The 14406-nt window shown below is 35.5% G+C and overlaps 2 protein-coding genes and 1 non-coding gene across 4 annotated transcripts; all 3 read left to right on the plus strand.

The window, feature by feature from the left end:
- Positions 1-938: 938 nt before the first annotated feature.
- LOC111469435 (protein disulfide isomerase-like 1-4) lies at positions 939-5623 on the plus strand. Its single transcript, XM_023114694.1, has 12 exons — positions 939-1558; positions 1783-1912; positions 2122-2287; positions 2388-2506; positions 2620-2700; positions 3105-3191; positions 3655-3729; positions 3826-3894; positions 3982-4062; positions 4143-4277; positions 5094-5150; positions 5259-5623. The coding sequence occupies exons 1-12, from the start codon at positions 981-983 to the stop codon at positions 5448-5450; spliced, it is 1770 nt and encodes a 589-aa protein (XP_022970462.1). The 5' UTR covers positions 939-980; the 3' UTR covers positions 5451-5623.
- Positions 5624-7150: 1527 nt separating this feature from the next.
- LOC111469424 (lysine-rich arabinogalactan protein 19-like) lies at positions 7151-8233 on the plus strand. 2 transcript variants are annotated; one of them, XM_023114681.1, is made up of 2 exons: positions 7151-7735; positions 7766-8233. In XM_023114681.1, exons 1-2 carry the CDS (start codon positions 7515-7517, stop codon positions 8013-8015), a joined length of 471 nt encoding a protein of 156 aa, XP_022970449.1. In that variant the 5' UTR covers positions 7151-7514; the 3' UTR covers positions 8016-8233. The 2 variants fall into 2 exon arrangements, with proteins under 2 accessions (XP_022970449.1, XP_022970448.1); XM_023114680.1 differs by having other exon boundaries at positions 7155-8233.
- A 2634-nt stretch (positions 8234-10867) lies between these two features.
- On the plus strand, positions 10868-11003 carry LOC111469584. The gene has a single exon (XR_002714903.1). It is a non-coding gene; the product is annotated as a small nucleolar RNA Z247 (small nucleolar RNA).
- Positions 11004-14406: the final 3403 nt, after the last annotated feature.

Raw genomic sequence — 14406 nt, forward strand, 5'->3', positions numbered from 1 at the left:
CGACTTGTTACTATCATTTACTATCAATTTTTACTTTTTCAATTAAACTTTCGAAAGTTTCGATAATATCCTTAAATAAAAAATAAATAAAAATTTAATTACAGATAGTTTTGGATGAACCATTTTAATACCTTATTTTAAAAATACTTAAAACTTTCAAAAGGGTTTACAAAATACTGTTCAACCCTTTAAATTTTTTTAAAAACTTAAAAAACACTTTTTAAATATTTTTAAAAGCTTGAAAAATACTTTTGATTTTTTTAAAGAATTAAAAAAAAAAAAAAAAAAAAAAAAAAAAAAAAAAAAAAAAAAAAAAAAAAACTCTTACAATAGTAACATTAAAAAATATTAAAAGATTGGAAGATAATTTATAAGGTATCGATAGGATGTAAATACTACTTTTAATTTTTTTTTTATGGATATTTTTTAAACATAATACCAACAATATTTTTGAAATGATATTAATAAAACATTTTAAGATTAATTAAATATTAACGGTGGTAAAAATATTATTTAGATCTATTTTTTTTTTAATTTAAGGGATAGGAAGTCTTAAATGTTTATAAGTTTTAATTTAACCAAATATTTACTAATTGGAATTAAAATTTTAAAAAGGTAAAATTTCGAAAAATGTTAAAAATTTGTTCGGTAATTTTTAAAGTTTACGCATTATATAGATATAAAATTAAAAATTAAGGGGTATATTTGACATTTTATATAAAATTATTGTTATTTATATAAATATAACATTAAAATTGGTTTTCCGTTATAAGAAGAAATAATGTCATTCTTATTAGTTATTAGTGATCTGTGACGATAATCGACCAATCAAAAGCTTTCTCATTTCCAGCTCGACAATTATTTTTTCTAATATGACTAACGGCGTCGTTTTGGCCCATTGACCTTTGGTCATCAGTCGCTACTCTTATAAACCCTTCCAAACTCACCAGATCTGTTTCGGATCCGAAATTCTTCTCACAATGGCTACTCGAACTCTTCTTCTTCTTGCTGTGGCTGCTCTGCTTCTCTTCTCCAATTCCGTTCTCTGTAAAGATGATTCCCCTGCCAAAGATCCACCCGCCAAGGCCACCGACGACGATGATGAAGATCTCAGTTTTCTAGAGGAGCCGAACGAGGCTCACGGTGCCTCCGGTCATAATCTACCTGATTTTGATAATTTCGAAGGAGGAGCTGAGGATGAGGATTTTGGGGACTTGTCAGACTTCGAAGACTCGGAAGGTGACGGGGATGAGCACAAGGCGCCGGTTGTGGATGACAAGGACGTTGTCGTCTTGAAGGAGGGTAACTTCAGTGATTTTGTCAAGAAGAATCGGTTTGTTATGGTGGAGTTTTATGCTCCGTGGTGTGGTCATTGCCAGGCGTTGGCGCCAGAATACGCGGCTGCGGCCACTGAATTGAAGGGCGAGAACGTGGTTTTGGCGAAGGTTGATGCGACGGAGGAGAACGAATTGGCGCAGCAGTATGATGTTCAAGGATTTCCTACTGTTTATTTCTTCTCTGATGGAGTACACAAGCCTTATCCTGGACAGAGGACCAAGTAAGTGTACTGAATTATAAGTTTATTTGGCTCTGATTGATGCTTCCAAAATGGAGCTAATGTTCGACTTCAGATTTGTGTTTTTTACTTCGAGATCTAGATATTTGAAATGTTTACTACAATGCGTTGGTAAGTCAACGTCATATTACATCTCTGATCTATGCGTGTGCACTGTTCATGGTTTACATACGTATTTATACGCTTATTGCCACGTCTTTTTACAGGGATGCTATAGTAACCTGGATCAAGAAGAAGACCGGACCTGGTATTTACAACATAACTTCGGTGGAAGATGCTGAACGGATTCTGACTTCTGAAACTAAGCTTGCTGTTGGTTACCTGAACTCCTTGGTGGTGAGTTTACTCGGTTCTGTTTGTTTTATGTGCTGTTCCCTTTATATGCTTGCATTTATGACTTTTGATTTGAAATGTGATGCCATTTCTTCGATCGACTTCATGAACTGTACAAATCTATACGGATACTGTAGTGTCAGTTGGCTCAATGGACAAATCTATACGGATACTTACTATTTTCTTCATGATCTCGTGTTGCTATTTGACAGGGCTCTGAGAGCGATGAGCTTGCTGCTGCTTCAAGACTGGAAGATGATGTCAACTTTTACCAAACGGTGAATCCTGAAGTGGCAAAGCTTTTCCACATTGAAGCTTCAGCGAAACGCCCTGCCTTGGTCCTGCTTAAGAAGGAGGCTGAAAAACTGAGCCGCTTTGGTTAGTTTATTACTTCGTTTTTTAGTAATCACTTTAAGAGATTCCTTAAAATGAGATATTTGTCTGGATTGAAATTGACTGAATTTCGTTTCTGGTACAGATGGGGAGTTTTCCAAGTCTTCAATTGCTGAATTTGTTTTTGCCAATAAGCTTCCTTTGGTTACAACGTTTACTAGAGAAAGCGCACCTTTGATTTTTGAAAGTTCAATTAAGAAACAGGTATTGTAGTATAAAATATGCTCCTTGAAATGGATATCACCTTGAACAACTTTGTTTGTGAAGTTCAGCTCAAGAATTCATTTATTCTTGACACATTTGTATTTTTCTCGCAGTTGATTCTATTTGCAATTTCAAATGATTCAGAGAAACTCCTCCCAATATTTGAAGAATCAGCGAAGTCTTTTAAAGGAAAGGTACAGTTGTTGATAAGTAGACCTTTAACAATTAACTTTAGCTTTTCCAGGCTGCTAGCCCAACAATATAGATTGTGCTCATTAGCTCATCATGTTTCTTACTACATTTTATTTAATAGGACTGTAACTATTGGCTATGAACAGAGTAGGGTATTTGAACTATAATTTTATTGTCCATAATCGGGAAGCAAAACTCAAAATCAAAGGCTCGGTCTCTGTGAATAGGAATATATGTTGCCCTTGCGTCGTAAATTCAGAAAATTGTCTTGTTTGTTTCATGTAGCTATTAACGAGGAGTTGTGAGATGCATTTTTATGCTGGACTTCTGATTTGTAGTTGCAGCATTTTGCAATCCAAGGGCTGCTCTCTGTATTTTCATTTTAAATTTTGTATGTTTGATGCAGCTCATTTTCGTTTATGTGGAGATTGATAATGAAGATGTTGGAAAGCCAGTATCAGAGTATTTCGGCATTAGCGGCAATGGTCCACAGGTTTCATTTCTAGATACAATTTACAGATGTTTGCTTAACTTTATTAAAGCTCAAGATTGGCAAGTCTAAATTAGTGTAATATGCATTTGGATTATATGAAAAATGGTAATAGGTTATGGAAACACGAGTTCGTGTAATCTATACTTTTTTTGGTGCATGTATGATTTGTAAAATTGAGTAGGTATTAGGTTGTATAACATCCTTGAGCTTTTATTTTCATGTGTTTCCAAAGTTCGAAATGAAAATACTACAATGAAAAAATAATTTTACAAATTGGCTTTGAAATTGAAAACATGGCAGTAAACTCTTTCATAAATGAATGCAACTCAAATTTCAAAACATATTCTACTTCACTTGAAATCGGGATGGTGCGAAATTTCTGCTTGATGAGGAAGTTCAGTCGAACTTGGTTGTTTGTATATTTAAATGTCGTGATGAAATTCAAAATTTTGCTTTCATATAGGTTCTTGGATACACTGGAAATGAGGACAGCAAGAAATTTGTGCTTGATAAGGATGTTACCTTGGAAAATATTAAGGTCCAGCAATTCATCTTCCTTCCTATCCCCGTAAAGAGTCTTGTTTACTTTCACTTCTCATCTAATTTCTAGTTTCCCATCCGATTCAATGGATAGGCTTTTGGAGAAAATTTCTTGGAAGACAAGCTAAAACCCTTTTATAAGTCAGATCCCATTCCTGAGACTGTGAGTTAAACTCACTCACTTTTCCTGTCAGTATAACTTACTTTTCATATTTGATCTCTAGAATGTGTTTTTTCCTTATTCGTGTAGAATGATGGTGACGTGAAAATAGTGGTTGGAAATAACTTTGATGAAATTGTTTTAGATGAATCCAAGGACGTTCTCCTCGAGGTATCGAGTAATTCAACAAGTATTTAGGTGTTCGCCCTCTCATGTAGTTCTTTATATACTAAGTTAGGTTTCCTTTCCAGATTTATGCTCCTTGGTGTGGGCATTGCCAAGCACTGGAACCAACTTACGACAAGCTTGCTAAACATCTACGTGGCATCGATTCACTCGTCATTGCTAAGATGGACGGCACAACAAATGAGCATCCCCGGGCAAAGGTATCGTGATTTTGTTGTCTCCTATTTGCATTTACCATTTACACATTGGAAGGAAAATCCCTATCACTCGATGGGTGTTTTGGTTTTAGGCCGGCCTCGTTTGATTACCATTTGATTTTTTGAACATTGGGGATAAAAAACAAATTTATAAAAAACTACTATCATGTAGTCTTCAAAACTTGGCTTCTATTTTAAAAACCAGTTCACAATTTTCAAAATTTGAAAGATCAAACGGTTATCCACCCACTGGGGATACTTGTTTTTTTTTTTTTTTTTTTTTTTTTTTTTTTTTTTTTTTTTTTTTTTTTTTTTTTGCTATAATTTTTTTTTCCCTTTATATTTTGGGACCTCGATGGAACATATGAGATAAAGTACGTTACATAATCCGTTTTAGGGATTGATGACTTACCCATTCAGTGACTTTGGCACTGGACGTTTCAAAAATGGTGTACTATCGGGTGGTTTAGTCAAATAGTAGACGCCTATTGTCATTCTAGCCTTCCTTCTCCTTTCAGTGTCTACCCGGAAGAGAATCCAGTGTTTCTTGGTCATGAATATCTGAATAGGACGGACTGTCCCGTGGTTTGCTTTGAAACAAAACAATTAGAATTAGGCTTGTTGATCTGGGATGTCTATTATCCATATAGGGGATCTTTCAAGGGAGAAGATCCGTCGACCTAAGACTAAGAGAGAAGGGTCTATCTATTTTATTTAGTTATCCAATTAAACCAATGGATGAAATTTCATCCAGGTGTATTTTCCAAGGATTGAACTGAAACTTATTAGAAAATTGTTTGCTCTTTGTTGTTTCAACAGTCCGATGGATTCCCAACAATTCTGTTCTTCCCTGCGGGAAATAAGAGCTTTGATCCTGTAAGTAAAACATCACTCATAATCTTTGATTCATAGTCTCTCTTTATTCATTGTTGTATATTGCCCCGCTTGCTCCCGAGAAGTAATCGGATCTGTTTCGATTTCTAGATCACTGTCGATACCGATCGGACAGTCGTGGCGTTCTACAAATTCCTAAAGAAAAATGCATCAATCCCATTTAAGTTACAGAAGCCAGTTTCTTCAAGTGCAAAGGCCGAGGATGGTGAAGGCAAATCCGGTGATGATGCCAAAGAAAGCGGAAAGAAGAGCAGCACCACTGACGTAAAGGATGAATTGTGAAGAGGTATTGTAGTTTTGTAAGTTATGCATTATCTTTTATTCCCCTTTTTGTTGCCTCCCAGATTTGTAGACGACAATACTACAAACCAAAAATCGAAACAAAACACCGGATTTTCCCCCCTTACTAGAGAAGTCTTGAAAGAAACTAATAACATAGATGCCTATTTTATTTATTTATTTATTTTTAGTTTTTTCAATTTAGTTTCAGTATCTCTACGTTTTAATTCTATAAAATATAAAATACGTCCTTAGTACTGTACTAAAACCTTCAAAAGTAACGATAATGCCTTTTAATTTTTAGAGAAAAAAATTTAGAAATAATTTATAAGATGTAAATTGACGTTTTAGTCCTTAAAAAAATTTTAAATATTTTTTTATAATAAAGATTAAGGGTGAAATGTTACTTTAAAATTTCTTGTGAAATTTTTTTGAGTATTTCTTACCACAGTACTAAAGATGTTTCTTTCTTATATTTTGAATTTTTAAAATTTAAGTATGTTTTTTTAAATACTTTTAAAAATTCAAAAGTAGTTTGGTATTATTTAAACTTAAAAGGGATATTTTTTTAGATCCTTTTTATTAATTTAGTAAGAAAAAAACTATAAAAAAAGAAACATTTTGGTTATCATTGAAGAGTTTATAGTATCCAAAATGATCTCTCCAACCATTAGTGGTATTTCCCCAACATTCTATTTGTATTGGACCAAATATAATCATTTTTCATTCTCTATCATATTCTTTTAAATAAAAAAATAAAATAAAAATTGGTGGAAAAACAACTCAATGCCCAAAATAGGTTGAAATTTAGCTTCCAATGAAGGGTTTAGTTTAGTTATTGAATTTTTAAAATTGTATCTAATATATTTCAAATAAAAATAAGAGTATAATTGAAATATAGTTGATTCAACTATTGTAAGTAAGAGGTCGGTCAGTTCAGAGTTGACACTCAATATGTGATGTTCCTTTATTTTAAAAAAAGATTTTTGAATATTGAAAAGTGCCTAATAGATTCATAAATTTTTAATTTGTATCGGAAACTTTTAATTTTATATAATATACATTTAATTAAATTTTAAAAAGTTTGATTAGATGGATTTTCATTTCGACGAAGGACTTAAAATTTTATTTCAAAATATTTTTAAACTTCTTTAGAAGTTTAAAAAAGTATTGTAGGCTTTCAATTTTTTTTAAAAAATATATAATTTTAAATAGAAACCATTAGTACGTCTTCAAAATTATATTACATTTAAAAAATATTCATAAACTTTTCAAAGCAACATTAATGCCTTTAAACTTAAAATAAAAAATTCTAAAACTTGAGGACGATCTATAAAGTGTATAGACAGATGATTTTAGTTCAAATATTTTAAAATATTTTTAAAAAATTTAAAGGTATTATTAAAATATATGAAGGTGTAAAGATATATATATATATATATATATATATATATATATATATATATAGAGAGAGAGAGAGAGACATTTTTATTAATTTAACAAGGTAATAGAACATTTATTTTCAATATCCTCCTAATATCATAGGAAGATGAGCTGACTATAGTTAGTTCCGATCCAATCACCCATATAATATTAAAAAATTAAAATAAAATAAACATTATATATTTATATATTTAATTATTTATTTATTTTTATTTTTTTAAAAAGTAATTTGTGTTGACTTTGTGAACTCGAAGGCAACTCCTTGAGCATCTTCCTCTTAACTTTAAAACAATCACTTTTATTTTTTCCCTGAAAATTTCAAAATCCCAACGCCGCCTCTCCCGGTGTCTCCTCCGTAACACTCGCCGGTCAGCCGTCGCCTCCGCCGCTTTCTCCTTCACTCCACCTACGTGGCTCAATCTCGGCCGTCCGTCTACTTTCCGTGCTCGTGAATCTAGGCCCCTCGCTTTTTGCTCATCCCGAAACAAGATTTCGAGAACAGATCTGCTTCCAAACCAATCCACTCTCTTCTAAATTCTCGCTTTCTTTTCCACTTCCTTTCAACTGCTCGGATCGTGTTCTTCATTCGCCTTCTTCTGGATTTTGTAGAAGATTCGAGAAAATATGGCCAAGGTCACATCAATTTGTTGCGCGGTTCTTTCGGTTCTGCTTTTGGCGCAGTTCTCTGTTTCTGTGGATTCTCCCGCGGAATCTCCCGCTCCGCCACCGCAGACTGGCGCGGATTCCCCTCCGCCGCGTTCTCCTTCGAGAATCTCCAGTCCTCCAGCTCCGTCGCCTCGGAATGCACCGGTGAGTTCTCCTCCAGCACCTCCACCATCAGATCTTGCTCCTGGTTCGTCTCCAACTCCACCGCCTCCTCCTTCCTCTTCTCCGTCTCCATCGCCATCCGAAGCTAGCGACATTAGCCGGAACAATGTGAGCAAAAACGACGAATCGGATGAAGAATCGAAGAACGGAATGAGTGGAGCTCAGAAATTCGGAATCGCAATAGGAGTGATCGCGGCAGTCGCTTTGATTGGATTTGGAGGATTGGTGTACAAGAAGCGCCAAGACAATATTCGCCGGTCTCGCTATGGCTATACAGCGAGGAGAGAGCTTCTGTGAAGATCGCCATGGCTCTGGTACCTTCTCGATTAATCATTCTTTTTGCGCGAATTACGATTCCATTAAACGTTAGATCATATAGTTTTCGAATTTAGATTTCATATTCTGCTTCCTGGTTTCATCGTCTGATCTTCTCCTGAGAAGGTTTCGGAAGAGAATCGTTCAGAATTCATCAAATTCTTGAGGATTTGATTCCTCCATATTTACTCAAATTCTGCGCTCGAATTATTGTTTCTCTTCAATTACTTCCGCAAATCAGAATAATTTTCATTCCGTTGTCACCTTCAATCCCTTACCATTTGTAATGTTCATTAAATTTGCATACTGACGGAAGAATTCAACTGAATCTGTTTCTTTTTTTTTTCTTTTTTTTTAATTTAAATTAATCTGAACAATAGTGCGAGAAATTTGAAATTTTGAATGGAATTTTTTTGAAGTCAAATTTTTATTTTTTAAAAAGAGGAATCTTTTATTTTATTTTTAAATTTAAAAATTACTTTTGTAGTCTATAAATAAGTCTAATAAGAGACGAGAGATTTTTAAAATTTTGTGTAATTGTAATTTTGTCATTTTGTCTTTTTATGCTTTTATTTAATGAACTAAAAAAAAATAATTATTACTTATTTGTGACAAAAAATTTTTTTTTACTGTTATTGTTATGATTAAAAACATGTTACTGTTTGATTTTCAACTTGAATCACTTTTGAATTAATTTATTTGAATGATTAAAGATATGTTATATTATAATGTTAAATAGAATTTCAAAAGTAATATTATTCTTAAATTTTTTACAAAAATTCTTGAAGTTCTTCAAGTTACTAATAGTATCTAAAAGTAATAGTACTGTATTTTTTATTTTTTATTTTTTTAAAATTAAATGTATTAATAAATTTTTTAAAATTTTAAAATATTTTTCTTATAATGACATATTTAAAATAAAATATCAACGATTTACATACAATATTTTTTTTAAAAAAAAAAACTTTTAGATGTTGAAAGGTATTACTGAAATAATTCAATTAATTAAGACGTTTAAATGTTAAAATATTATTCGTGATTTTACTAAATATCCAAAATCAAACTATCATTTTCCGTTTTAATTTTAAGATATTTTACTCCAAAGTATTATATTTGGAGCATACTATTTCAAAAAAGAAAAATACATAGGATAAATAACCCATTTGGTCTTAAAATTCAATAAAATTTAATTTGTAATAATTTAAATCTCACACAACAATATATATAAAATTTTATTAAATTTTAGTAATACCTTTTCCGATATGAAATCATTAAAAAATTTAAAGTGGATCGAGATTAAATAGCTACTCAACAAAAAAAAAAGTTTCTAATGGCAAAATAAAATAGGGAGTACTCCAAATATGGAATCTCAGAAAATAATGTTTGAAAAAAAAAAAGACCTCATCTAAATTTGCGACCCACCATTAAAAAAAAAGGGTTCAGCTGAGCTGATTAAGCGACCAAGCAGGGCTTCCAATATGAGCCTATTTGGGCTTCGAATATGGGCCGAAAGTTTGGGCTTCCAATATGGGCTGACGGGTTGGGATTCCAATATGGGCTGACGGGTTGGGCTTCCCATATGGGCCGGTGGTTTGGGTTTCCAATATGGGCCGATATGAACTTCCACGATGGGCCGATTTGGGCTACATTATAGGCCCATTTGATCTTCCACTATGGGCCGATTTTGGCCTCCAATATGGGATTTTGGGCCTATATTATGTGCCTAATTGGGCTTCTCATATGGGCCTAATTGGGCTTCCATTATGAGCCCATTTGGGCTTAGTAACTTTTGATAGGATCCGGTGTGTTTTTTGTATTGGGCTTCATGGGCATCGCGATCCACCAAAAGTAGTAGTCGTTACAGGTAAAACAAAGCGGCTAAGATATCGCTTTCCCCATGGGCAACCAAACCTTCATTTCCCATAGCTTCCGTTTTCCCTACCCTAATTTCCTTTCGTGGACACCTCGTCTGAGACCTAGACTGCTTTGCTGTTCTTCATCTCCTACTGCTTCCACCCATGTTTTTTCCACTCAGTCAAGTTGAACCCGAGCTAAATTGGGTTAGATGACTTTTTTGGTTGGATTGAGTTAGCCATGTCTATTTCAGGTTAAGGCAAGCTGCCCCTTGTTAGAATTGGTCAATCCATTAGAATAGCTTGAAGTTGGTCATGCCATAAGAATAGGCTTACTTCGTTAGTTTCCTTTGAAATCGGATCTATTAGTTAATCTTTTGCCAATATAAATAGAATATGTCCTCAATAGTGTGAGGTACAGTTTTGCATAAACTTGATATGGTATCAGAGCTCAAATAAGATCCACGAGATCCATAGCCTCTGCTGTTAAACATGTCAATCCCAATCAACACAATGTCTTCTCCGTCGATCAGTCAGGTGATTAGTGTTAAGCTTACACAAGAAAATTATCTACTGTGGTCTACCCAAATCCTTCCCTACTTGCGTAGCCAAAACCTTGTTGGTTTTGTGGATGGTTCCATGCCTGCACCAAGCCAGACGATCGCCGTTGAACCAAGTGAAGAAACAGGGAATCGCAAAATTATCATCAACCCTGAGTTCACAGTCTGGTACCCCCAGGACCAGCTGGTACTCAGCCTCATCAACTCATCAGTCACTGAGGAGGTTCTCAGCACGATGGTTGGAATCACCACTGCACGAGAAGCCTGGATTACGCTGGAGCGACAATTTGCTTCCACATCTCGAGCAAGAGCAATGCAGATCCGTATGGAACTCTCTACTATCCAGAAAAAGGACATGACAATTGCTGACTACTTTCGTAAAGTAAAACATCTTGGTGATACACTTGCTGCCATTGGCAAGCGAATAGAGGATGAAGAACTCATCGCCTACATGCTGCAAGGACTTGGTCCAGATTATGATCCTCTAGTCACAAGCATTACAACCAGAACAGATGTATACACTGTCAGCGACGTGTATGCTCACATGCTGAGCTATGAGATGCGGCACTTGCGTAAGGGTACATTTGAGCAACTTTCATCTGCTAACAATGTCAATAGGATATCCATTCGTGGAGGTGCCAATGGAGGTCGAGGTAGTCGCGGTCGGAGTCGTCAGTTAAATAGTGGTCATGGACAATCAAGGCGTACTGTGAACAATCCTGGACGTCAACCATCAAAGACACAAAGCAGCTCAGGCATTGTCTGTCAGATTTGTGGTAAGCCCAATCACGATGCTTTGCAATGCTGGCACAGATTCGATCAGGCATATCAAGCCGAAAATAATCTCAAACAAGCAGCTTTGGCAACTAGTGGATACACTAGTGACACAAACTGGTATGTTGACACTGGAGCCACAGATCATATCACCAATGACCTAGAGAGGCTTACCACCAGAGAACGCTACACTGGCACCGACCAAATTCAGGTTGCAAATGGCGCAGGTTTGTCTATCTCTCATATTGGGAATTCATTAATTTCTGGTTCATCTCTTGTTCTGAAACATATCCTATATGCTCCTAAAATCAATAAGCACCTAATTTCAGTACAAAGACTAGCATCTGATAATAATGCTGTTGTAGAATTTCACCCAAACTATTTTTTGGTTAAGAACCGAGTCACGAAGAAACTCCTGCTCCACGGTAGATGTAAGAATGGCCTATACGTTCTACCGCATAATTTCAGTCAAGCCTTGCTGACAGCCAAACTTTCGAAAGAACAATGGCACAGAAGGCTAGGGCACCCTGCATCTCCAATTACCATTAGAATTCTACAAGATAATAATTTAGCTATAGATACTAATATTCCCTCTTCCTCAATTTGTAATGCTTGTCAATTAGGGAAAGCACATCAATTGCCATTTGGTTCTTCTCAGCATGTATCTACAGCACCCCTTCAATTAATTCACACTGATGTATGGGGTCCATCCATTGCGTCAGTAAATAATTCCAAATATTATGTTTCCTTTGTTGATGATTTTAGTCGTTATGTTTGGATTTACTTTCTGAGATGCAAATCTGATGTTGAGTCTGTGTTCCTTCAATTTCAAAAACATGTTGAAACTATGCTAAATACCAAAATTCGCTCCGTCCAATCAGATTGGGGGGGTGAATACCATCGGTTACACAATTATTTCAAATCCACAGGCATTGAACATCATATCTCCTGTCCTCACACACACCAGCAGAATGGGTTAGTCGAAAGAAAACACAGACACATTGTAGAAACTGGCCTTGCTTTACTCGCTCAAGCCAACATGCCTCTATCCTACTGGGATGAAGCTTTCAACACAGCTTGCTTTCTTATAAATAGAATGCCCAGCCGAACCATACAACAAGACACACCACTTCATAAATTGTTTGGTAAAAGTCCAGACTACTCCATGCTTAGGGTGTTTGGCTGTGCTTGCTGGCCTAATTTAAGGCCTTACAACAACAAGAAACTGAGTTTCAGAACTACTAGATGTATATTCTTGGGTTATAGTTCTTCTCATAAGGGATATAAATGCTTAAATAGAAGTACAGGACGTATTTACATCTCTAGAGACGTGGTTTTCGATGAAAATATTTTTCCTTTTGAAGAATCTAAGCCACCAAACAAAACCACAAATCCACATCATCCTGTTCTACTTCCAGCCTTAGCCAAACTTGCTAGTTTTTACACTGAAAATGCTCTTACAGATATTGAACCAGTTGTTAGTAATTCCCATATGAATGATGGTCAAACTGATAATATTGCTAGTGACAACTTGTCTGGTGTCAGCTTATCTTCTGCAGATAATACAAGAAGTTCAGAGGAAATTGCAGAATATGAAGCTGAGAGCAGTTCGATCAATGCTCAAAACCAAACTCATGAACATGTGTCTGATCAACCAACTGAAGCAGCTAGTCAACATCCAATGCGAACAAGGTTGAGAAATAACATTGTACAAGCTAAACAATTCACTGATGGAACTATCAGATATTCAGAAACCTCAAGAAAATTCGCAAGCGCTGTAACTATCACAACTCCGATCATAGAGACTGCTACTGAACCTCGAAACCTGCAGGAAGCCATGCAACATCCAGGATGGAGAGGAGCAATGAATGATGAGCTCTCAGCGCTAAAACGAAATGCCACTTGGGATCTAGTTCCACCCAAACCTGGAATAAATCTCATTGATAGTAAATGGGTGTATAAAGTGAAAAGAAAAGCAGATGGGTCAGTTGAAAGATTAAAAGCAAGATTAGTTGCCAAAGGATTCAAGCAAAGATTTGGTGTTGATTACACTGATACTTTTAGCCCTGTGATCAAACCGTCAACAATCAGGGTCATTCTTTCGCTAGCAGTAACCAAGGGCTGGAATATGAGACAAGTTGATATCCAAAATGCATTTTTGCATGGAATTCTGAAAGAGGAAGTGTACATGCGACAACCACCAGGATTTCAAGACTCAGCCAAACCAAAGAATTACATATGCAAGCTCAAGAAAGCCCTTTATGGCCTGAAACAAGCCCCAAAAGCTTGGCATTCAAGGTTGACTGGAAAGCTTATTGAGTTAGGCTTCAAGGCTTCAGTAGCTGATTCATCTCTTTTTATTCTCAAAAACAGAGAGATAACTATCTATATGCTCATCTATGTTGATGATATAATTATTGTGAGCTCCTCTGATCAAGCAACCGAAAGGTTGATTCAGAAATTGAAAATAGATTTTGCAGTAAAAGATTTGGGTGATCTTGAGTATTTTCTGGGTATTGAAGTCAAGAAAACACGAGATGGTATCATACTGTCACAGAGACGATATGCTTTAGATTTGTTGAAAAGAGTAAACATGGAAAAATGCAACCCTATGTCTACACCAATGGGTTCTGCTGAAAAATTATTCAGAGAACAAGGAATACCCTTATCAGCTGAAGAACAATTCAAATACAGAAGTACAGTGGGAGCACTACAATATTTGACAATGACTAGGCCTGATTTGGCATTTGCTGTCAATAAAGTGTGTCAATATCTTCATACACCTACTGATGCTCATTGGGGTGCTGTGAAGAGAATTCTTCGTTATGTTAAAGGCACACTAGCATTAGGAGTGAAAATTCAGAAATCAACCATGATGTTGTCGGGGTTTTCTGATGCTGATTGGGCTGGTTGTCCCGATGATCGACGTTCAACTAGCGGCTTTGCTGTATTTCTTGGAGCAAATCTAATCTCATGGAGTTCCAGAAAACAGGCTACAGTGTCAAGATCAAGCACCGAAGCAGAATACAAGGCCATTGCGAATCTTACTGCAGAAATGATTTGGATCAAGTCATTACTGAAGGAACTGGGCGTGTATCAATCAAAGGCTCCTCGCCTCTGGTGTGACAACCTCGGAGCTACATATTTAACTTCAAATCCAGTATTTCATGCTAGAACGAAACATAT

The sequence above is a fragment of the Cucurbita maxima genome, unplaced genomic scaffold, assembly GCF_002738345.1.
Source record: "Cucurbita maxima cultivar Rimu unplaced genomic scaffold, Cmax_1.0 Cma_Scf00040, whole genome shotgun sequence".
Taxonomy (NCBI): Eukaryota; Viridiplantae; Streptophyta; class Magnoliopsida; order Cucurbitales; family Cucurbitaceae; genus Cucurbita; species Cucurbita maxima.

Excerpts from the sequence above, each read along its gene's own strand:
- LOC111469435 (XM_023114694.1), top strand. The coding sequence starts at position 981 with ATGGCTACTCGAACTCTTCTTCTTCTTGCTGTGGCTGCTCTGCTTCTC. Across the intron at positions 1,913-2,121 it reads GTTACCTGAACTCCTTGGTG|GGCTCTGAGAGCGATGAGCT; the intron begins GTGAGTTTACTC and ends GCTATTTGACAG. Across the intron at positions 3,730-3,825 it reads TTACCTTGGAAAATATTAAG|GCTTTTGGAGAAAATTTCTT; the intron begins GTCCAGCAATTC and ends TTCAATGGATAG.
- LOC111469424 (XM_023114680.1), top strand. The coding sequence starts at position 7,515 with ATGGCCAAGGTCACATCAATTTGTTGCGCGGTTCTTTCGGTTCTGCTT.